At 49.9% G+C, this 23,609-nt stretch overlaps 7 protein-coding genes across 7 annotated transcripts; 5 read left to right on the top strand and 2 right to left on the bottom strand.

Moving 5' to 3' along the window:
* Positions 1-10: 10 nt before the first annotated feature.
* M437DRAFT_77365 (Mov34-domain-containing protein) lies at positions 11-1,114 on the top strand (the record flags this gene model as incomplete). Its single annotated transcript, XM_041026793.1, has 2 exons — positions 11-35; positions 90-1,114. The coding sequence occupies 2 exons, from the start codon at positions 11-13 to the stop codon at positions 1,112-1,114; spliced, it is 1,050 nt and encodes a 349-aa protein (XP_040877299.1).
* Positions 1,115-2,407: 1,293 nt separating this feature from the next.
* M437DRAFT_68194 (uncharacterized protein) lies at positions 2,408-11,208 on the top strand (the record flags this gene model as incomplete). The annotated part of the gene is made up of 2 exons (XM_041025074.1): positions 2,408-11,165; positions 11,204-11,208. The coding sequence occupies 2 exons, from the start codon at positions 2,408-2,410 to the stop codon at positions 11,206-11,208; spliced, it is 8,763 nt and encodes a 2,920-aa protein (XP_040877300.1).
* A 751-nt stretch (positions 11,209-11,959) lies between these two features.
* Positions 11,960-13,119, bottom strand: M437DRAFT_54696 (alpha/beta hydrolase; the record flags this gene model as incomplete). The annotated part of the gene is made up of 4 exons (XM_041022741.1): positions 11,960-12,727; positions 12,793-12,837; positions 12,890-12,899; positions 12,959-13,119. The coding sequence occupies 4 exons, from the start codon at positions 13,117-13,119 to the stop codon at positions 11,960-11,962; spliced, it is 984 nt and encodes a 327-aa protein (XP_040877301.1).
* A 605-nt stretch (positions 13,120-13,724) lies between these two features.
* Positions 13,725-15,652, top strand: M437DRAFT_18432 (PalH-domain-containing protein; the record flags this gene model as incomplete). The annotated part of the gene is made up of 2 exons (XM_041018955.1): positions 13,725-13,784; positions 13,838-15,652. Coding segments are annotated over 2 exons (1,875 nt in total), but the record flags the coding sequence as incomplete, so codon positions are not given.
* Positions 15,653-16,887: 1,235 nt separating this feature from the next.
* M437DRAFT_77369 (uncharacterized protein) lies at positions 16,888-17,853 on the top strand (the record flags this gene model as incomplete). Its single annotated transcript, XM_041026794.1, has 2 exons — positions 16,888-17,194; positions 17,315-17,853. The coding sequence occupies 2 exons, from the start codon at positions 16,888-16,890 to the stop codon at positions 17,851-17,853; spliced, it is 846 nt and encodes a 281-aa protein (XP_040877303.1).
* Positions 17,854-19,449: 1,596 nt separating this feature from the next.
* M437DRAFT_77370 (uncharacterized protein) lies at positions 19,450-20,038 on the top strand (the record flags this gene model as incomplete). The annotated part of the gene is made up of 2 exons (XM_041026795.1): positions 19,450-19,600; positions 19,653-20,038. 2 exons carry the CDS (start codon positions 19,450-19,452, stop codon positions 20,036-20,038), a joined length of 537 nt encoding a protein of 178 aa, XP_040877304.1.
* A 561-nt stretch (positions 20,039-20,599) lies between these two features.
* M437DRAFT_77371 (MFS general substrate transporter) lies at positions 20,600-22,130 on the bottom strand (the record flags this gene model as incomplete). Its single annotated transcript, XM_041026796.1, has 2 exons — positions 20,600-21,125; positions 21,181-22,130. The coding sequence occupies 2 exons, from the start codon at positions 22,128-22,130 to the stop codon at positions 20,600-20,602; spliced, it is 1,476 nt and encodes a 491-aa protein (XP_040877305.1).
* Between the last annotated feature and the right edge of the window lie 1,479 nt (positions 22,131-23,609).

A 23,609-nucleotide genomic window follows, 5' to 3' on the forward strand; every position in this document is an offset into this window, starting at 1 on the left:
ACACGACACAATGGACGGCCCAAGGAAGACGTGGGGTGGGTTTACACTCTCTTCTATCAGTATACCCAAATGCTGACAGCACTTCACAGAGCTGGATAACGCCGTCAACCTTACAGACGCCACTCGTGATCAACCATACGCCTACTCGGTCGAACAGCAAAAGGACATCAACAACAAGAAGCCATGGCGCGCAGACCCCAACCACTTCAAGCATGTCCAGATTTCCTCGGTCGCCCTCACCAAGATGGTCATGCACGCCCGCTCCGGTGGCAGCATTGAAGTCATGGGCCTCATGATCGGCTACGTCCTCCACGAGACCTTTGTTGTCACCGACGCCCTCCGCCTGCCTGTCGAAGGAACAGAGACCAGAGTCAACGCTCAAGACGAAGCCAACGAGTACATGGTCAAATACCTCGACCGTTCACGTCAAGCCGGTCAACTGGAAAACGCCGTCGGCTGGTACCACAGCCATCCTGGCTACGGCTGCTGGCTCAGTGGTATCGATGTTTCGACTCAATTCACCCAGCAAACCTTCTCCGATCCTTTCGTCGCCGTTGTCATCGACCCAGACCGCACCGTCAGCTCCGGCAAGGTCGAGATTGGCGCTTTCAGAACTTATCCCGAAGGCCACGTCCCTGCTGGTTCTGAATCTGCTGGCGAAGGCATGGCTGCTGTTCCTCTCGCTAAAGCTGCCGACTTTGGTGCTCACGCAAACAAGTATTATTCGCTCGAAGTCACTCACTTCAAGTCATCACTCGACAACACATTGCTGGAAGCTCTATGGAACAAGTACTGGGTCCAGACTTTGTCCTCTTCACCTCTGTCCACCAATCGCGAGTACGGCACCAAGCAAATCGAAGATCTGGCAGGCAAGATCAATCAAGTCACCCAGAATGCCAAGCACAGAGGTTCAATGTCCATGCGCCCAGGTGCCAAAGGCGATGCTGCCATGGACAAGGTAGTCTCTGCCGCGGACAAGATCGCCAACGAGGAAAAGACTGGTCTGTTGGCTGCTCAGGTCAAGGAGAAGGTCTTCTCGGCTCCTCCACAGACCACGAGCCTTGGAGATGGTAATGGAGTCGAGGTGAAGATGCAGGAGGCTATGGAAGAATAGAAGCTGATCTTCTAGACAACGATGACACGAATTGCATGGGTTTGCTGGAGTTAAAGGCTGGGCCATGCATCATCAAGGCGTTCTACATAGGGCACGGGCCATAAAGGTCATGGGTATTTAGAGCATCAAGAACGCAAATGAGATACCACCAACAACAACAACAACACTTGACTTAGACATCATTGTGAGCTCTATGAGACATTTCAGTGGAATCAAGACACTTAAATCACTGTCTTCTGTTTGTATTACCATCTTTCGCCGACAGAACGGAGACAGTGTTGCGATTGTGATGTTCCTAAGTCAGTTCTCGGGCTAAGCATGGATAAAATCTCCCAAGCAGCATTGCTCAACGATCAAAGGACGGAATATCATGACAACAACTAATATAATGAAGAATACCATGGTGAGTAACCTTCAGTCCTGAGATGTCCCAATTGACCTCCCTATCGCCGATCGTATCGAATTTGACGTTGGGGGAGGTTGGTGGGAGTACGACCCTGCTACCTCTTGGCATGTTGATACCATCATCTCGAAGCCTGGCAACGTTCTCAACGTCTTGATCACTCGCGAGTCGAGAACACCTATGTCATTTACTGATTGTACCCCAATGGTGCTTGGTTCCACACTCATAGTTACTCTGCAAAGTATTCCGCTAGGCTCCGTGAAGCTGTACAAGTGTGTTGACAAGAATTGCCGTTCCCATTCGGTCGTACAATACACAACCGTTTTGTTGAAAGTATCGTGCTGCAAGCTCCCGCACGAGCCGATAGAGCAGACAGGAACAAGAAGAGATGAGCGTGCTTGTCAAACATATCAAGAATGGGAAGCTGCGCGTCGCTCTTTCTAGATGTTAGCTATTGTTTGTGGTCCATCATGTACCTTCTCTTCAGCACACAAGACTCGGTGACTCGATTATGATGGTCTCTAGCATGAACGAGGGCCACAAGTCGTAAAGGGCCCCGGCAACCCCGGATCGATGGTCACAATTTGAGGCTCTTTAAACATTACAAATGATGTCAAGGCAATCGGCGAAATTGATGCGCAGCCACCCTTGACCACAACTCCTTGAGCTCGTGTGAGCCGCTGCCAATCCTTCGACCATTCTCTTTGCTGGATCCCTACGCGACATCGACGTACTGCTTCTCGAACCAGAGCGATGGGCATGTCTTGAAGATGCTACCGTCTGCTTCAGCACTTCCGTCTACCATTGCGACTCTGGACCTGAATCGCGTACTGCGATAGTCACGATCCACTGGAAACCGTGTAACTCTTAATCTTTAATACCCAGTCAGCATGCCGCTGCCCACTGCGTCCTTCGTCGGTGGTGTTCTGGTACTCGCCTACCTCTCGTCATTTGTCCTGTTCGCTCTCCTGCGCATCTTGACGGGCATTAGCATCCAGCGCATCGGCTACTCTGGTCTCCGTCGCGTCGCATTCTCACCCAAGGATGGCATAAAGATATACGTTCGAGGCATCGGCCTGTCTCTCCACCGACCCACCTTTGCGCAACCAACATGGATCAGTCTGTATGTGACCGAACCTCAGGTCGTCGTAGACCTTCGCGCATTACAAAACTCGGCCAAGAACGTAGAGACCGAAGAAAAGACTCCCTCGCAGAAAGATGGCGCATCACAGTGGAAGAAGTTGACCGAAGTCAAGGACAAGATCAAGAGATTGCATACCAAGATAAGATACCTGTGTCTGGTCGATTTGGTCGCCGACACCAGTAGTGTCATTATCAAAGAGGTGGGAACAATCACTGTCGAGCGCATTACCCTGGCTGTCGACACGAGAGCAAAGATGGTCGATCGCAGTCGCTTGTTCCAACACGATCAGACAAAGGCTTCATCTCACACCCCCGCCGAGTGGAAGAGCACCATCCGATCCATACTGTTCACGCCCGAGGGAAAAGAATCCTCCGAAATCTTGGATGGCTTGTCTCTGAGTGTGCATGGCTTCCTACATCCGCATCTCGAGGGTTTGCGCGATGCTTCAATCGCTTTGAAGCTAGGTCGCCTCGATATTCCGTACGACGATATACTGGATGCGAATGAGAAGCTGCACCAAATTCGCGGAATTACAAAACACGAGACCCGCGACTCGGCATCTGTACAAGCTCCCAAAATCGCCATTAACGATGTGCTCAAGGAGCCCCAGGACATTCAGGACCGCGAGGAAAAGCTTATGGAAGCCGTGGAAGAGTCGAGAGAATTTCTTGGATCCGTGCTCAAGGGTATACAGGAATTCCAATTGGCTATTGGCTTCTTGGGTCTTTCCAGGCGCATCAGATCTTTGCCTACCTCTGGTCAACATGTCTACTTCAACATGGCCATGAAAGAATTGGGACTGGATCTTTTGCGGCTCGATTCAAGGAGTCCGGCACATCGCATGTATTTCTCACCAACAGACGTTGCTCACCAAGCCCTGCTCACAGCCATTTCCATCTCGGCTGGTGTCGACGATGGCCACGATCATCCTGAGCGTATGCTCTATGTGCCCATGATAACTGCCACTGTCAAGACTACGCTTCCGTCAAAGACCATACAAAAACCAGATGATGCCACTAACGTGCGAGAGCGTAACAGTAACATTCTGTTTGCCAACCTTGTGTGCACTTCGCCATCTGTTGACCTGGATCCAAAGCACTTGCCGCTCCTGCTAGCTATTGCCAAAGTACGGCAAGAATCCAACAAGACATCCAAAACTTCTTTGTTGACGGGTCGCGGCTTCTTAACTCGACTCCTGCCAAAAGCCATCGTCAAGATTGCTATCCAGGAACCTGTCGTTAGGGTTTCGCTTCCTCCGTTGAGTCCAGCATACACTGGAGACGTCGAGTATGATCTGCTCATTTTGTCGACCTCGACCATGTCTTTGGATATCGACTCGCAACATTCCTCGACGGAGTCTGCAATCAAGTACGGCTTGCACTTACATTACAGACAGACTTCGAGCCAGCTATACTACCAGACAAATGCTGGCCAAAAGCATGACCTCTTGCAGACTGAGACCATTGAGGTCAAGGTTGACGTCAATGTACTACCACAACCCGAAGTCCTCGTCTATGGTAGATTCCAGACATTCTCGGTCTTCTTGGTACGAACGGAGATTTCTGAAGGTATTCGCCAGATTGTCAAGGCTGCTCGTCGCGAAACAGACGCGAACAGTGGGTCGACAGTCGTGAAAAAGCCAAGCTTCCTTCGCCAAATTCCAGATTGGCTACAACATGTGAGCATTCAGGGTGCCGATTTCAACGTCGAGCTTGCAGGTGTGGATCAAGCTGTTTCCAAGTATGCTCGCGGATTTGCTTTGCAGCTCGAATCATGGTCAGCCGAGTACAAGGCGCACCGCGAAGACGTCTACGTTCCTGTACCACGCCGCAGATCACTCAGTAGATCGTTCTCACGCGAAAGAAATGATCGATCAACAACGCCAGAGGCTCCAAGAAAGAAACAAACATTACCAACTGATGGACGAAGATTGGCGGTACACATTCAAGGCTTGGAGGGTCACATCATTGACGCTGTCGAGGATTCGACTGCAGATCCGTTCATCAACTTGCCTAAATTTGAGGTGGCATTCTCAACATCAAGCGACATACAAGGACCACTCTTCCACATCAACTCGCATGCCAAGAGTCTCCAGGTGGAATACTCACTCTACAAGCACTTCTCAATTGGTGTAGCAGTATTGACTTTCCGAAGAATGTTCCTGTCGTTGGGACCTCATCATCTGGACGAGGAACGCAAGAAGCATCAACCTAGCTCGACTGTCAAGACCCGAGACGATTCCAAATACGACCAGATCTTGATGAGCGAAGTGACCACAATTGACTTCAAGGCGAACCTCATTCAAGTGAAGGCGGAAATGCCTGCAGATCCGCCATTGATGATACAGATCTTTGGAGCCGATTGTGGCCGTCATAGATGGGCTACGCCATTTGCGCGACTCAAGGTTGTAAGATTGCTTGCGGGTACTCCTAACATGAAACACGTCTGGAGTCGTATCGTCAGTGTCAAGAATCTTCGGTTTGACCTTCGCGAGATGAAAATGAAGACCGCCCAGAAGACCGAAATCGCAAAATCTCTAGACTTCACGACAGATGTAATTCGTATCGGTGTTCCACACGGCATGGTTCTACATACGATTTTTGACAACATAGTCAACACAGTCAAGTCTGTTGAGCAACTACACCATCATTTCAGTACCGGAACACTTGAATACATCCTGGCAAAGCATCCTGAAGGACCAAAGAAAATCCCAAGGATATCTGTTCGCGCCCAATTGCTGCTTTTCGAAATTGAGGACAGTGGATTCGAATGGAAGCTCGGCACAATCTACAGAGCGGGTCTGATCGAGCAGCAGCAGCGTCTCGCACGTGAAGAAGCCTTCAGACTCAAGGTCAAGAACGCAGAATCACAACGCCAGAGAAGAGGTTCACGCGTGCGCGCCAACTCACAACAACCACCGCCATCTCGTAGACGCAGCTCGTCTCGTCCTGCAACATCACACCACAGAAGGAGCAAGAGTGCTCATTCAATTCACACACTGCGTGAAGAGGACGAAGAGTCTTCTTCTGAGAAGCGTCGTGGCAGAGGTCGCGGTCGCAGGCTTCGATACAACACGGAGGGCAGGGCTGATTTCAATGGCGCAAACACTCGTACTGTTGAGAAAGCCCATGCCAAGCTGCAGGAATTCAATGCTGAGAGCTGGAAGAAGCGCATCGATCGAGCCATGAATTCACAGAGTCATGCCATCAAGGAGTTACGTGGCATCTTGTGGGGCATGAATGACCTACCGGACGAGTTCGAACAATCTGAGAACGTGATGGCTATACCGCAGCGGCCTGCTTTGATGGCTGCCATCATCAGCGACGTGGGTGTTATCATCGACAAGCCTTCTTTTGAACTTGACCAATATCCACACTTCTTACACGACATTGGCAAGGGCATGCCTTTGGACATGAAATATGGCCTTCTTGTACCTATGAACTTGAAGGTTACTATGGGCGAGGCTAGAGTCATGCTAAGGGACTACCCCCTACCTCTTCTCCACGTTCCTGCAATCCGTCCTGGTCAGTCGCCCCGGCTTGCTAGTCTGTCTCTGAGCACAGACTTTGTCATTGCCGAGGAGTTCCAGGGTATAGAGTCTCAACGCCACATCAATGTAGTTGTGGTACCCAAACACAAGTTTGGCAAAGACGACAAAGAGAAAAACTTCTCCATCGATGTGCGTAGAACCATATCGGCTGTGAAGACATACTCAGACATGAAGATCGACATCAATACAAGCTCACCTACACGAATCACCTGGGGAACTTCATATCAACCTGCCATTCAAGACATGATGCAGGTCATTGAGAACTTCACGAAGCCACCTATGGACCCATCCGACAGAGTTGGCTTCTGGGACAAGATCAGACTCAGTTTCCATTCACGACTCGACATCAATTGGAAAGGCGACGGTGACGTTCATCTCTGTCTCAAGGGTTCTCGCGATCCTTATGTTGTTACCGGTCTAGGAGCTGGATTCGTCATGGTCTGGAGGAACCAGGTTCGCTGGAGAATTGCCCAGGACGATGACCCTCGCAAGTTCATGACTGTCGATAGCGGTGACTATGTTTTGGCTATACCTGATTACAATTACTATGCCCGACAGATCAGCGAAGACGAAGGAACGGACTCACAGAGTGGGTCAAGCAGCACGAACAGCAGAAAAGCTACGGCTGCCTTCAAGAAGGTTGTCATGAAATTGTCTGGAAATGTGCAATGGATGGCCGGCCTGACATTCGAACGCGAAGTCAAAAACGACAAGCGAAGCTTTGACTTCTGTCCTCACTACAAAGTCAAGCTCAGACATCCTGATTATGCGAAAGCACCACCAGGAGAAACATACGATGCATTCAAAGACTTCAGAAGCCACTGGATTCATGGATCTATCGCCATCTCTGCACCGCAGGATCGTGACTGGAATGTTGCCAACCTTCAACCATCAAAGAACTACAACTCTGTCCATCTCACTCCTCGCTTCTTTACGCATTTCTACAACTGGTGGTCACTGTTTTCTGGAGTCATGTCACTCCCCGTCCGACAAGGTCCTCTTTGGGGCAGCATGGAAAAGTCGAGCAAGAAGTTTGGTCGCCATCTTGGCACAATCAAGTACAATCTACTCTTCTCGCCTCTTTTCATCAGTCACCTCTACAAGCACAAAGACGCTGAAGATTATCAGAATGATGTCGTCTCTGCCACAGGTCTGAAGATGAAACTTGATAGCTTCATGTTGGATCTTCATCAACGTAGGGAAACCTTTGAACTTCCAGCAACTGGTGAAAAGAAGGCAAAGCGAACGACTGCAATGAAGATCAACCAATGTCAACTCGATTTCATCTCAGCTGATATCCGAGCAGTATCTGCATCTATCAAAGGAACGAATACAGCCGACCTTGATCGAGCTGATGAGGCTACACTGGCTTCCTACCATACAAGCAATGTTACCCACGTCGACATGTCCAAGTTTACTATACCTGACAATGACTTGACTTGGATTGATATGGATGACTTCGTCGAGCTTGACTGGATATTGCCAGCAGAGACAAACCCTGCGACAAAGATTCTTCCACTCGCCTTCGCACCTCGCTTCACATATTTCAGGCAGACAGATCATGGTGATTCGGTCTCGGGAGATACGACAAGAACCAGTATCTTCGGCGACGAGCCCACTCATTATTGCGTGATGTCCAAACGAAACGACCCGCGCCGAGTCCAGGCTGACCTTATCGAATCCCGCATTCATCGTATTGAAGAGCAGCTGGCCCACAATGAACGCGCGGTTGGAGAGCAAGAAGTCAAGGTTGTTAGAACGCACGAAGGCGATGAACAGCTTAACGAGCGACTTCGAGCTTTAAAGAACCACACCGAAGCATTGCAGAAGAAACATGAATTCTTGTGTGAGCTGCTGGACGTGCTTGTTGACAAACTGCAACAAGAAGATCCGTCTATCGCTGCAGAGATCGATACAGATGAACTGCCCGACAGAGATGCCGAGAAGGAGAATCTGCCAAAGGAAGATGCGAATCCGATTGCAGACTACACGAGCGATTTCAACAACAGATTTGTTGTGCACAATGCTCAAATTAAATGGAACAACTCCCTGCGAAACATTATTCTACGCTACGTCCATCAAGTCAGTCAAAGACGCGGTTTCGTTTACTACATGTCTAGAAGAGCTGTCAAGTTCATTCTGGATATTCTTGAAGAACAGAAGAAATCAAGCCCAAAAGCACAGGATAATCGCAACAACAGCACTGTCAGCAGCGATACATCTTTCCTGCCCCAAACACCGAATCAAGAAGAAGAAATGGCGGTACAAGATAGGATCGACCAGCTTCTAAACGACGGAAGACAATTTGTCAATGCCGACGACCCTGAAACACAGGAGAGCACTAGGACGGCCGGCAAGGAAGGCGGCGGAGAAGGCATTTCAACCGAGTACACACCGCAGAACACCTATCACTTCCGCCTCATCGCTCCACAGATTCAGCTACAGAGCGAGAAGAATCCAAAGTCTGTCATGCTGGTTGCTGCGAAAGGTATGCAACTCAGAGTGGTTCAGATCATGGACAAGGAAAGAGTTATGGATGAGATCAGTGGACTGGTGCAAACGCGCTTCACTGCCGCGATGGACAGCATGCAGGTCTTCGTCGCCAGCACGAAGACTTTCTCAACCGATTACCTCCACATGTACTCTGGCAATCGCTATGGTGGCAAAGCTGGGGAGTACTGGCCGCCTTGGGTACCCTTGGAAGTCATGTTCGAATTCCAGGTCAACCCATACGGTTTCTCAAGAGTCGTTCATCGTACCTCGGCAAGTTTGCGCTACGATAAATACAACAACCTGCGCCTGAAGTACAATGACGATGTCAGTGGTGGAGACGGGGACAAGGGTCAAAGTCCAGATGCCTCAGACCCTCGCATGGACCACATCTATATCGAGTTCCCTCACTTCCGGGCCATCTGCGACTCTAATCAGTACTTTGCCATGTACATCATCGTGCTGGACTTGTTACTGTATAGTGAGCCTTTGGAGAAGACTCGCAGCGAAAGACTCGAAAAGATCATGCTGGCTTCGGACTTCAGCGATCTGAGAGGTGCACCCGAGATGGTAGAGATGCTGCAAGCTCGAATTCGACAGCTTGAAGATATTAAGATGCACTTCCAGGTCAATGAGAAATTCTTGGATCGTCAAGGATGGAAGGACAGAATTGCTCTTGATGCAGATCTAGCTGCCTGCGAGGATGAACTGTTCTTCATGATGAAGGCCATCACGACTTCTCAGAGCAGAGTTGAGGACCGCAATCAAGAAGAGTCGCCTGGCCTACTGAGATGGCTCATCTCCTCAAAAGAGATTGCTTGGCATCTCATTCGTGGTGAGAATGAGTCACTCCTCGAGTTCCAGCTCAAGGATGGTCTTTTCGACCGTACCGACAATAATGATGGCTCGAACTACAGCTGCGTGGAGATTGGCAGGATCAACGGTTTCAATCTGCTGCCAAACGCGGTATATCCAGAAATCATTGCGCCATACATTGACCCAGCTAGGGGTTATACCAAGCAAAAGGACATGAAGATGTTGCGTGTACAGTGGCTGATGCTTGAGGCCATTGCAGGTATTCCTGTCGTCGACTACTTTGAAGTCAATGTCATGCCTCTGCGAGTCCAGCTCGAACGCGAGATCGCTAAGAAACTGTTCGAGTACCTCTTCCCGGGCGTTGGAGGTAATGCGTTTGAAGGTGGTGGCTTCTCACCCTTCATGGTTCGTAATATGGCCGTGCCAGAGGACGACGAGGAAGATTCGGACGAAAAGAAAGACAACCTACCACAGGATGAAAGCAGTAGTGGACACAGACTCCAAGGAGTGGGCACTGGAGCAGGTGAACTCGGACACAGACTCCAGCCAACTCTCAAACTGCCAGAAGGAAAGGTACCAGTCAAGAATGGCAAGCACAAGGGCCTTGGCATCAGCCATTCAACTGCGTCTTTACACAATCTTCATTGGAACCCCTTCAGCCATTCAGACAAGTCATCGAGTAGCATCGCCAAGAAACAGAACAACAACACTGCATCGAGTTCCAGCCTTGTCAGCCGGTCGCCCTCACAGCGATCGTCAGAGACAAATTCTCTTGCCGAATCAGAGATGTCCAAGAAGAAGTCCAACAAGAAAGGCAAATCGGACAAAGACGACAAGAACGACGATCTCTCACTCATGCTGTCTCGTGCTTCTAACTACATGACTTTGGCATTCTTCAAAGTCCCTAGCATGGTTCTCTGCCTCAGCTACAAGGGACAAGGCAAGCGAAACCTTGAAGATGTACATGATCTCGTGTTCCGCATGCCAACGCTTGAGTATCGAAACAAGACATGGTCAAACCTCGACTTGGCTCTGCAAATCAAGAAGGATCTTATCAAGGCTCTGATCTCACATGCTGGTGCCATCGTAGGCAACAAGTTCCATCACCATCGACCCTCACGCCAAGCTGCCGCCAGCAAGCTTCGAGAGATAGCAAATCTCAGCACTATGCACATCAACAACGAAACAGAGGGCGTGCGTAACAGTGGAGAAAGCACACCAATCACCACCTCGAGCATTGTCGAAGAAGAAGACGAAGCAGAAGACGAAGACGATACTCCTGCTCGTCCGTCGTTCACTTCTGGCCGTCCTTCCGTGTTCGATGACCACCATATGGAGTCCTCGCCCAACAGTTTGTTTGCGACCAGAACCAAGAGCATCACTCCTTCACTCACCAGATCGCTAGAGACTGAAGGTGGACCCGTGCCTCCTCCTCGCCCTCGTCCCCAAACTGGCTACTCACATATGTCTCGCACGTACACCAATGCCTCTTCTCTCCACACACCTCACAGGAAGTCTGAAGAGTCAAGGGCCAGGAGCACGAGTATTGGCAGCGAGAAGAAGGGCTTGTTTGGACGATTGAGACCAGGCACTAGCGCGTCCAACCATTCTTCTGCCATGGGCTCAGAACACAAGAATGGAACAGCTAGTGCACAGTCAGATGGAACGGACGATGAAGGCTTCAAGTCTAGACTTTTGCTCGGAGGACAGAAGTTGCTCAACAAATTGCCGCATGGTGGCAAGGGGTAGATCAATGTAAAGTATGGAGAGGCTTTCTATGTTTTCATAAGAGGAGTTTTTACTGAGGGAATGGGAGGGTCAAAAGGTCTGGTGGAAGGACTTTTTGGGTGGCTGGGTGGATCTGTTCGTTTTTTCGTGTGCTACTTGTAAATATGCTTTTCTTCGCTTCTTTATTGGTGTCTTGCTATGCAAGATGTCCCTTTTTCTGTACGTCCAATTTTTGCCATTTCAGTTGACATCATCTTTTCTGAGTGTGTGCTTGTGCTGTGTCATAAGGTCTCGCTAACCCTTAGAGTCCCTTTGGGAACTGGAGAGGTTGCTTCCTCTTTCGATATTAGACTTTCTGCTTGTTCGAATGGTGAGTTTCGAAGTCTGGGCCATGGCAATCATATTGGACTAGAGAAATATTGCGTTAGCAGTGATGGTGTTATATCTCTCTCGTGAAGAAGAACTGAGCGCTGCGTTGGTTATAGTTGGCTCGTGTGTGGTGTGTTGCATGCGGCTGTCTTTCTGATCTAGACACTCAGCTGAAGTGACAATTCTGACTGAGAAGGAAGCAGCAATGATCAATGGACGCGCAAAGAGTAGGGCAGACCAGGAAAAATGGAAGGAACGTGTGGCCAAAGTGGAAGAACGAAACTGGCTGGCTAGAAACCAAAAGGGCAAGTCGTAAATGTGGCCGTTGATCATGATTATATACAATTACTTTGTGACCTTCTCGACAAAGTCCTTGATGGCTGCTCCGATGACGGTGCTTGCCTCCTCAGGCAGATAATGTCCGACATCGTCACCAAGGCCCTCGGCGGTCAGCAAGGAGGCATCTTGAACCCAATCGCTCCAGATGGATCCAAGATCACCACCATGCATTTTGCCCAATCTAGCCTTACTCCACATGACAAGCGCAGGACTCTGGATCTTGCGGCCCTCACGCTGATCAGCCTCTTGGAGAGGAGGCTCATCGAAACAGCCGCTTGCATAATCGGCACATGAACCTTCAATGGCCTCACGCTTCGAGAGCAGAGTCTTGTATACTTCCCAAGCGTCGTCTGACTGCATCGCTTTGCGACCTTCGGCGTTGTCTCCACAGATGCGATCGAGACCGAGATGTACCCATTTGGCAGCACCAAAGGCTTCAATCATGTCTGCGGCGACGGGAGATGCCAACAATGGCCAGTGGAAGTAACCAACGCTAGCCAATGGGTTGGCAAAAGATTGCCACTGGACTAGAGTAGGTACAATGTCAAGCAGGACAGTGCCTAGAAGTTTATAAGAGTGTAGTTTGGCAGAATCATCTTGGGGTGGGTGAGCATTGGAGACAGCAAGGCGATGGCAGACGCGAGCACCGCGATCGTGTCCGGCTAAAATGATAGGACGGTCGGGAAATAGTTTATGGCTCGCTTCAAGTAGAGCGGCGCCGACGGCGGAGACTCCGGCCTTGCCTTCGAGTGTACTGAGGCCGTAGCCCGGCAGCTTTTTCGGAAGTAGGATCAGCAGTCGTCGGGTAAATGCGGAGGGAGTGGAGATGAGTTACTCACCTCAGGAACGAACAGGGAGATTTTGTCCTGCAGTTGAGGGACAATCTGATGACTATATTAACAAAGATGACGAGACGCACAGTGGGTAGGATCGCACATGACGCCAACTAAATTTGAAAGTCAGCAACACGAGAGGAAGCATGAGGCAAATTCAGGCCAGGCATACATGTAGGCAGACTGAGGGTAACCATGGACGAGCCACAAGACAGGACCTTCCCCCAGGTCCTTAGCGTAGCTCACGATAGTGGACCCAGAAGAAGTTGGGGTGACATTGCGTTTGACATGCAGGTTGTGGAGCCCCTCTAGGCTTTTGATCTCGGTCGACATGTCTGAACGGAATGTGAAGGGAAGATGAGGATTAGTTGTCTACAGGACAGAAATAAGGACAAGAACAAGAATGATATCAACCTCGGATAGAGTAAAGGTACTCGTGCTCGAACAGGGTAAGAACGAGGCGGAGTTGTCAGGACTGAGGCTCCGAGGCTGGGGGACTCGGCAAGAGCGAACCTGAAAAGGAATTGGCGTGACATGGCTCGTGCAGACTCAGCGTTCCCGCTACTCAAGATTTCGCCAAGAAGTGGGCAAGAGGAAGGAGCGACTCGCCATCTCACTGCCCACACTGCCCAGCCTGTCGAGACCGTCGTCGTCGCTGTTTCCCCGTCGGTTCTGTCATTACGCCTTGCCTCAGCCTGCGCGACATGTTTTTCAGAGGAGAGAGGACGCACTCCCGGCCATCCTAGACATCAAACACACCCTCGATCGCTTATCCACACCGCCACTCGTCATCCCCTCCGTCGCACGTCGCGCGTCGCATCGAAACTTCCCCGGCCGCCGGCCCCGTGTGTTGCGCATCCGCATCCACGCCCACCCACACCCCACGCTGTCCTTGTAGTCGTTGCTCTGGACGCGACACCTAGCCCTCGGGCATGTCGCGGCATGTTGCTCGACAGTTATGGGGGCTGCCGACCACCACGTCGTCGATTATGACTGCCGTATGTCGAGAATATCCGCTCACGCGCGCACTCGCTGACCTTACGGCTGCCAGACATGCACACCATACACACTCCCTTCCGACGGTGTCATTAGCTTTTCCGAAGATAACATCGTTACTCTCACTGCCAACGTAGTATTCTCGCCCGCTTGCACACCCGGCTACGAAACTCCTGGAACCAGCAATGACCCATCTAGCGTCGCCGACCTCTCGGGCCCTTTCTATGCCTCGACCATCCCTCAGACATTTGTCGTCGCTTGCGCCACCTCACTAGCCTGGGTCTTGGTTGTCATGCTGTTGATCAACTCGCGGTCTTTCTCTCCTGGATTCGGTCTCACAAACTTTGCTTCTGGAAGAGGTCTTATCGGTGGCGCAACTGGCGGTACTTCCGGACCCGGCGTGGGCTCACGACCCTGGCTTCAGAAGGTCGCAGCTCTTTTAACCGCTATTGCCTTGACCATCGCCACAGCCGACACATTCAAAGTTGCTCAAGAACAATATGCTGTCGGATACATGGATGGAGATGCTATGCACACCAAGGTCGAGGGAAGCATGGAAGTACGAGTCACACGTGTCATATCCGATGTCTTTCTCTGGCTCGCTCAAGTTCAAACGCTCATACGACTGTTCCCACGGCATAAAGAAAAGGTTGTCATTAAATGGGTCGGTTTCGCTCTCATCGTGCTGGATACAATCTTCTCCTGTCTCAACAGTTTCCTGGTCGACAGCTTTAATCGCCCTCGTCATTTTGTGGACGCTATCCCAGCCCTTAGTTATCTTTTCGAATTGGCTGTTGGTCTTCTCTACGCCGCCTGGGTCATTTTTTACGGTCTCACCAAACGTCGCTACGCCTATTTCCATCTCAAGATGAAGAGCATCTTTATTGTCGCTCTTCTTTCACATATCGCTATACTAACACCTGTAGCCTTCTTTATTACCGATGTCGCCCAGCCAGATGTCGCTGCCTGGGGTGACTATTTTCGATGGGTTGGTGCTGCTGCTTCTAGTGTCGTTGTTTGGGAGTGGGTCGAACGAATAGAAGCCTTGGAACGAGATGAAAAGAAAGATGGCATTCTCGGACGCGAAGTTTTCGACGGTGATGAGATGATCGACATGACTCCCGGCGACAACATGACATATACTCGAAAACCTCGAGATAGTTATCGACCGGCAGGCAGTGGCAGCAGCAGCTCCGGGGGCTCGGCACACAAATCTGGCTCGCAACAAGACTCGGTAGCCAGGAGGCGAAAAGCAATTCCTCGTCGGAAGACCCACCTACCTCTCGGAAGAGCACATTCCGAAAACAGAACAATCACCTTTGGGTCCTTGCCCCGTCCAGAAACATCGCCTACACAAACCACTAACCAAACACCTCCACCTCCACGGATTTCGCCACCTGACAGGACGAATACAACTAGTGCTGCTTCGACCGTCTATGTCATCAATTATGGGGAGTCGCAAGAACCAGAGCCTGTGCGAAGGCGGACAGAGGATATACCCGAGCACTCACAAGTTGACGATCTAGAAGCCCAGACATCAAATGCAACGCGAGAAGATAGTGGAACTATACCGGACGCTATGTCACGACTGAGGCACACGAGCAATGCACTTCGGAATGCAATGCAGAATCCGTTCAAGAGAAAACGGATGAGCCCACCTGCAGAAGTCAGAGCAGCTCGAGACAAAAACGACGCTCGCACCCTTCCGGCCCACTCATACTCAAAGTGGGATATCAAGGGTAGAATTGGGGCCATTGCAGCTGAGCAGGGCGAAAAGTACCGCGAGAGGAAGCAAGAAAAGGTGAACGACGTCGACTTGCCTTATACTATAATCCCAGCTCCTACCCGAGGAGCGGCAGCATGGAGTCCACAAGTGCTCAAGCACACGAACAGCGATCTTAGCAGCAACGAGACGCCGTCTAACTCGCAACGCAACACCGTGCGAGACTCGAACAGTTCGCATCATGTGACGTGGGCCAGCTCCACAACTGCTGGTAGTCAAGGTGATAACAATGTCGTCAATGATGTGGTAGACAATCGGTCAGGAAATAATGAGACACCTCGACAAGGTCCCGCAACAGGCACAGCTTCAGCTACCAGGGACACATCAGCATCTGGCGAGGAAGCAGCACAAGATCGAGACGATGACGACGAGCATGGAACGCCGAGACCGACTTGACATACAAGTCCCTACGGCCTTCACGAGGAGTTTTACGGCGTTTATGGATGCACGAAGATCTATCTGTAGGTCCGGCATACACACGGAGAATATGGTGCGGTGCGATTAGGGTTCTTACATTTTTTGGGACTTGCTAGATTACTTCTCTCAGATACCCCCTCTTTTTCTTTTTTTGCAAAGTTATCATAGCGGAGATCTACTCCGACATTTTCAAAGGCAAAAGCAACGGCATTGGTTTTTTCTGGCTTGTGGTCTTCTTCGATCTCTTGTCTATATATGGTTGCGATCCTGTATATACATTTCTATTGCTTAGTGTATTCACTTTTTGTCTTTTAGATCACTTGATAACTCAAAACACACTTGAGAGAAGCAGGAATTCATAGTTTGCGTGTTTCCAACAGAAGGATCGATTCCTTGGGTCACTGACGTGATCATACTGTGGAGCGACTTGCAACTAGTTGTTCTATGAAACAGCAATCAGCCAACTCGGGCTTCGACACATACGCAGCATGCATATTTGATGTCATTGTCGTTGACATGCAAAAGGCAAGAATAGAAACATCAAGGTATTTACCAGGGAGATAACCAGGGTCACAGTCTCAACCCCCACACGGAACGGCACGCTGACCGCCTTTGTTGCCGCAAACATGACCGCAGACCGTTAAACCCCCTGAGCAGCCGTTATAACAGTCTTTCGAAACCAGGAGAGCAGAGCGCACGCGGGCAGAGAGAAAAACCGCGCAGGGGGTTCGGTGGAAGAAACCACAGGAAACGGGCAGGCACAAACTTGTTCTCTGCCCCTGGTACCTTTCGGTTCGCATCCTCCTTCTCTTTTCCTACTACACACATCTTCTTGCACAGCATATCTTGTACAAAAACACGTCGTTCCAACAGCTACACGTCTCGCGATACTTACACGTCTCAAAATGATTCTAGAAAGCGAGAGAGGCTTCAACTACACGCTGACACGCGACAAGCTGGCTATGAATCTTGGCTCCCCACCAAGAAAACCAAAGAATGTAACACCAGCGTCTCTGCCTGCACCCGCGAGATCATCATCAACAACAATCCCAAGAACCACAACATCAACAAACCCGGCGGCCGATACGACGCCTTTTCCTCCCTTTGAACTGCCAGAACCGACGAGATATGAATTGTCGGCAGAGAGCGACAACCGCGTCGCGACACTCGAAGCCCAAGTCGAAAGCCTGACGCGCAAAGGTGCTGAAGCTGGTGAGTTTGGCTGTTATCCCTGCCTGTGTGACACCTCTCGATGCATATGCATATGTACATCTCACCTCATCCTCCCACCTTTCTACCTCTTCTCCTTGGACTGACTTTCCACCTCAACAGCCGACCGCATCGCCAACTACGAAGAAGAGATTCGAGATCTCAAAGCCAGTCAGAACCCTCGCAACGACTCGGCTCTTGATTTTATCTCTGTACACCCTTACCCTGCTCCCCCGACTTCGCTCAGTCGCAACTCTTCTGTTGCTTCTGTTGGCAAGTTCAGCTTCTTGACGCGCACATCGTCTCTCACAAACGCCACAAAACCACTTCCCAAGACGCCTCCAAAAGCTTCTCCTATGGCACCTGCTGCTCCTTCTTCCCCTACAGTCTCTGAACTTCAAGCTGCCCTCGCTGCCGAGACTTCTCGTCGTGTTGCTGCAGAGAAGAAGCACAAAGACCTGGAAGCGGAGTTGGAGGACTTGTCTGCCACACTGTTCGAGCAGGCAAATGAAATGGTCGCCAAGGAAAGAAAGGAAAAGGCAAAGCTGGAAGAGAGGTTGAAAGTGCTCGAGGAGAGAGACAGACTAGGCCAGAAGAGACTGGAAATGGTGGAAAATGCCTTGACAAGAATCGAGCGCGTCAAGAAGTTGTTGGATGATTAATTGGGCGCCTTGCACCTTGATGGTCACTTATCCTACCTCCGGCACAGCGACAGATCGAGGATCTGCATCTCGACAAGTCCAAACACGGCTGATCCGGACCATCGATCTTCGCAGGCCGGCATCGCCATGGTACGGAACCTCAAACCGAACCACGTCCAACGAGACCGTCCGCGTTGATGAGCAGATGGCGAGCCGTGCCGAGCCCTGCCGTCCAGAGCCAAGCAAAGGCGTCGAGACGAGTTGCAGAGCCAAACCAAGCGGCTTCCAGCGTCTCTAAGGCACCTTTCTGAAGCTACATCAGATGGCGAACTGCCTTCGCCCCGCTGACAGCCCATTGTAACCAGGGCCAGCAGAGATGTCCTTCCAAGCCACATCGCCAGCATCTGACAACCAAGAAGAGCCACACAGAAAGCTTGGCTGCTTCCCACTTACATCAAACCTCCTCGGCCACTGAGTCGCATAACTAGATTGAATCAATACATTATTTTGCATTACTTTATCTGCTGTTCTAGTGACTTGAGTTCCGAATGCTTGTGCAAGGTCCGCAACGGGACTAAAGATTAGACATGTCCGTCCGTTGGTTGATTCCAACGTCGAGGTCGAAGCGCCAGTGTGCATGATGATGGTGGTGGTGGCTAAGCATCACTAAGCTTATCCCATAAGGTTGGAAAGTCAGGACAATGACTTGCATGTCAACCTTTTCGTGGTGAGAGCCCCAATGACTCGAGTGAAGAAGTTACCGAAGATCTTATGTTCACATTTCGACACCTCTTCCGCAGCACGGGTCTCGGAGGCTTGGATATCCGGAAGATCTTCTGGTGGTGTTGGGTGGGTGTGCTTGTCTCTATCAAGACTCAGTTGGCTCCTCTTGGTGCTTGGCTGCTTGTAGATCTTGTCAAATTCTTCTCCGATGTGTAAAGATTTGCAATGTACTTCCTATGCAGTAATGATACTTCGAACGAATTTGATGTTACCGTGTCAGTGCGGCTCGTATCGAGAAGGTTGTGTGAGTCGTGGGTTTGAGGTTTGGCGACAGCATGTGCGTATATCCCAGCACGTGGTGATGATCTGCAGGACTGTCCTCCGCACAACCCTATGATCGACATTGCTCCAACTTTAAACCCACATTGCGCTCACCTAATCTAGAAGGACCCTGAATAGTCTGTCATGGCAATGACGAATAAGGCTAATGCTTTCCTGCCCTCCTGTCTATCACTTCTGACTCTGTGGCTGAATTGATCATTTTGGATGCTGGCTGTAGAGACTCCCTTGTTGATCTGATGTTGATCGCATACCATCTTTCCTCTTAACAGACAAGATCTTCTGCTCATCTATGCATCTTTGTCGTTAGCAGAGTCCACCTTGATGACAGCACATACATGAACTCCATTCAGTGAACCGCGAGGAGAACAGCAAGGCAATCAAAGAAATTGCTGCTTGAGTAGCAACACTCAAAGGTATATAAAGAGGTTGCAGACCTCGTCTACTATCACTCATCAACAACACTTTTCTCATCTTCATACACACACAAGTCCTCTTCGACTTTTACACATCAATTCTTCATCCTCTACATCTACATCCATCCACAACTCCGAAATGGTCTCCTTCACCACTCTCATTACCGCTGCCCTCGCTGGCATGACCTTGGCTTCACCCGCCGAGAGACGTTCAAGCTCAGACTCATCAGACCTCGTCTGTGGCGGTCTCCTCCAGCCCCTCGCCGGCTTCCTCGACTACCAGTCTGGCAGTACGTAAACCGCACATACGATTTTTGACATCTTGCTAATTGTACCTTCAAGATGTGGGCGGCAACGTTGAGAATGTTCTCGCTGCGGCCAGCGACATCCTCTCCCAGGCCGACCTTCCCTCCGACGTCGAAAGCATCATCAACAGCGTCACTGGTGGTATCGTTGGTTCCGTCACCAACGGCGTCAGCAACGTGCTCTATGGTCTCAGCACTGCAGCCGACAATGTTGACCCCCAATGCAAGCAGAATGCTGCTTACTGCACCAACGAATTGAGTGCTGCTGCTGGCGCTTGTGCGGCTGGTCAGTCTGCCCAGGCTCAGGATGCTTGTTTGCAGGCCAAGTACACTTGCGCCCGCAATGGAGTTCTTGATGCCAGCGGTGTGAACAAGGTTGCTTCTTGCTGTTCGCAGTACACTGGCTCTGCTGCTTCTTCGTAAGGATGATCGAATAGAAAGCACGGGAAGATATGCTATGAGAACGTCTCTCACGATTTAGTCGATCTACGATACTCGACTTGTCATTTTGTACCAAAAAAAAAACAGAGAGAATGAATTTTATGAATTTTAGACACCAAACACATCCGAATTCTCCCGAGAAGTCCTCACATATGCAAGAGTGATTCAAAACTATTTTTATACTTGATAGATTCTGGAACATGTTTTTGTCTCAGAAAACTTAGTTTTAGTATAGTACCTAGATTAGTGGATTCTCGGGTTCCAGCCACATGGTACAACTACATGAGCCGAGAGATTTCTCGGCTCGACTGGCTATTGTCTTCCCTGTACGTCAAAGATTGTCGTGGTATAACAACGAAATCTACAATCCTTTTCTGAAGAGCGGGAATATTGTTCTGTGCTTTACAAGCCTCGTGAGTGTACGAGCTCATGATTTGTCCGCTGAATCAAGTAGGTCTCAACCGTGAGAAACTTCTGGAAAGTAGACAAAGAAACACGCAAAATGGCGTTGGGTTCATGCTCGAGACTTGAAAGCTTTTGCTATCAACCCCTCATCCTCCATACAAAGTATAAGGCAATAAGAACAGCCACTCCATCAAGTCCAATCCCAAAATACCACGCACCCCTATACCCCTTCAAAACATTCTTCCCACCTTGATTAACATTTCTATCCACCGTTCCTGCTATTCCCAACGCAATGGAAATACTATAATTCACAACCGTATTCACCAAACTCGCAGCTACACCTTGATGTTCTTTAGCCGTCGTATTGCTCAAGATAATTGTGCCGCTAGGAAAACTCATGTCCATTCCCCAAGGCATGATGATTATAGAAACAAAGGTTTGTGCCCAGTAGGTTTGTTGCACTGGTGCGGTGGCGATGAGGATTTGGCCGATGAGGAAACAGAGGGTGGCGATTAGGAGCACATTGCTGACTTTGGTTTTGGAGAGGAGGATTCCTGTTGCCACGGAGGCGAGGAGGCCGGATACAGCGACGGGAGCGTTTTGGGCGCAGGCAGCGAGGGCGGAGTAGTTTCTGACTACTTCGATGAAGTTCCAGAGGTAGTAGCTGTAGAGAAGGTCAGTAAGGAGCTGGATACAATGGTAAGGAGGTGATTACTTACACCCAGACGCCGAAAGAGCCCCATCCAGCTGCGATGACAGCAAGAGCGAGAATAGATTCTTTTCTCAAAGCTTTCAGTGGCACAAGTGGTTGATCAGCCACCTTCATCTCCACCCAGACGAAAACTACAAGGAACAAGATTCCAACAATCAACAAAACGTAGTTGTAGACGGTAGCCCATCCCACCACAGCAGCCTGATTCCAAGCAAAGTTGAAGAGAACCAATCCTGTGACTCCTGTAACACAACCAAGAAAATCGAACTTGACAGCACCATCATGGTCGAGTTCGTCGGTGGGAATGATGAATTGGGCGGCAATAGCTGCAACGACACAAGCAATGGCCAGTGCCCAGAAAGCCCAAGGCCACCAAGCCAATTGAGCAAAGATGGACGAGAACACAGCACCAACCACCCAGCCCGTAGGTGCGGCAGCTCCAAACAAAGCAAAGATGAGATTCTTCTTGTCACACGGCGGATATGTCCTTCCCACAATAGCAAGAGCATTAGGCACCATAATCGCAGGGCCTATACCTTGAAATACACGAGCGACAGAGAACAGAATGTCGCCTGAGTAAACAGACAAACCAGCTACCATGCTCCACAGTGCATACCAGCCCAAACCGATAATGTAGAGTTTCTTGTGTCCATACATATCTCCCAGTCTTCCTGCTGGTAAGATAAAGGTTCCAACTGTCAAAGAGAAGGCAGCAGGGTACCAAGACAGTTCTCCTGGGTTGCTGATACCAAAGCTGTCACCGATTATGTGTAGAGGTGCTATTGATTGAGCCAGACCGGCGAGAGCGAGGAATTGTGACAAGCAGATGATGAAGATGAAGAAGATTTCGTGGATGGCCGAGAAGGGTAGTGGTGCATGGTCGGTGGGAGGAGTGTTTGGGTCGTGCGAGAGTTTCTTTTCGATGTCCCCTTCTGGGGATTGGGGATGGGACTTCATGCTGTCGGTCGACGACATCTTTGTCGAAGTTGAGTACGGAACAACTGGAATCAGAGAAAGAGAAAGGAGAACTGAGTACAGAAAGGAGAAAAAAGGAACCCCAATGATACCTTGAGGTCAGATATGGCTAAGAACTGAATCATCAAGAGCTATGACCCCGCTCTGACACAAGGTAGTGGGAACAACTAGAGATCATTCAAGTTTGCAGACGGTGTAAAAGATCGTCCATGATCACCACTTATGCCTTGTTGAAGCACTTGCTTGTTCGATCAAGGTAGCACCGTTCTTCCGATGGACCGACCGTGCATCACCGAAGTTCGGATCTGTGCGTGGACCCTTTTGAGATAAGGTACGCCAAACCCTTCAAAGATGAGATACGTCAGATCTCTTGAAGATGCCATCGACGTACGTGTAAATATCGTCCTCAAGACTCGCTGCCCCGGCGTACAGTGTACTGCGTGTGTGCAAGCTCTGGATGTACTTGATAGGTTGAGGCTTGGAATGCGGTTGTCGTGACCTTAGCCTTGCAGAATTCTTTTTGAGCTTATGTACTTGCGCCTTACAGGTGCAGGGTGTCACTTGAAGAACCAAGACCTTGGGTGTGACGAAAACAAAGTAACTTGCATGTCCCAGTCTGCCCACCACCGCAAGGTAGCCGCATGATCGACCAGCTTCATGCTTTTTCCAGTGTTGGAGTAGCAGCAACCCTCGACACTTTGCTCAGGTTGTGCGAAAGAAAGACGAAGAACAGAGATTGTTGAGGTTGAGGCTCGGTGTGACTTTGGAAGAACAAGCTTTAGATCTGGGTTATGACTCGATGGTTGGTTGGTAGATCTGCGTTTTCCCAAACAGGTACATGCATGATCTACAGATCGTCTCGGCCCGCCCGTGGCTGCTTCTGGCACGTGCACAGAATCAGGGCTCGCTAGAGCTGACCTTGTCTTCAACAACACAACCTTCTTCGTACGTCAACTCTTTTACAGACACCTCAACATCAATGATCACACAAATACATAATGCACCACAATTCTAGTGGCTGCGATATCACACAGACGTAAACAGGAGTGACTCTTGTACTCCAATGATCTGGAAGCTCTTGATTGGAAATACCGAGATACCCGTCATCGTTGAACCCAATGAGATATCGAGTCGTGACAAAGACCCACACAGATCGACAAAGTTTCATACTTCTTAGGTCTTCACATGTTTGTTGAAACTCCTATACTTCTTTCAAGCCATTGCATTCGACTCCGTAAATCGTGAGAGCTCAACACCATACGACAGACAAAAGAAAAATGTAATATCAGTCAAGATAGGCACTTATTTTCGTCGATATCGGCAGTTAGCTCGTGTCAAGAATGAGATCTTCGTTCGATCATGGGCTCTACGTATATATGCTCGACTCGGTCGAAAAACTCAGCGATATCCTATATCGATGTTGCCTATATCCCTTCGCCTAGCTAAGGATCTCTTACCACT

The sequence above is a fragment of the Aureobasidium melanogenum genome, assembly GCF_000721775.1.
Source record: "Aureobasidium melanogenum CBS 110374 unplaced genomic scaffold scaffold_20, whole genome shotgun sequence".
NCBI classification, from domain to species: domain Eukaryota; kingdom Fungi; phylum Ascomycota; class Dothideomycetes; order Dothideales; family Saccotheciaceae; genus Aureobasidium; species Aureobasidium melanogenum.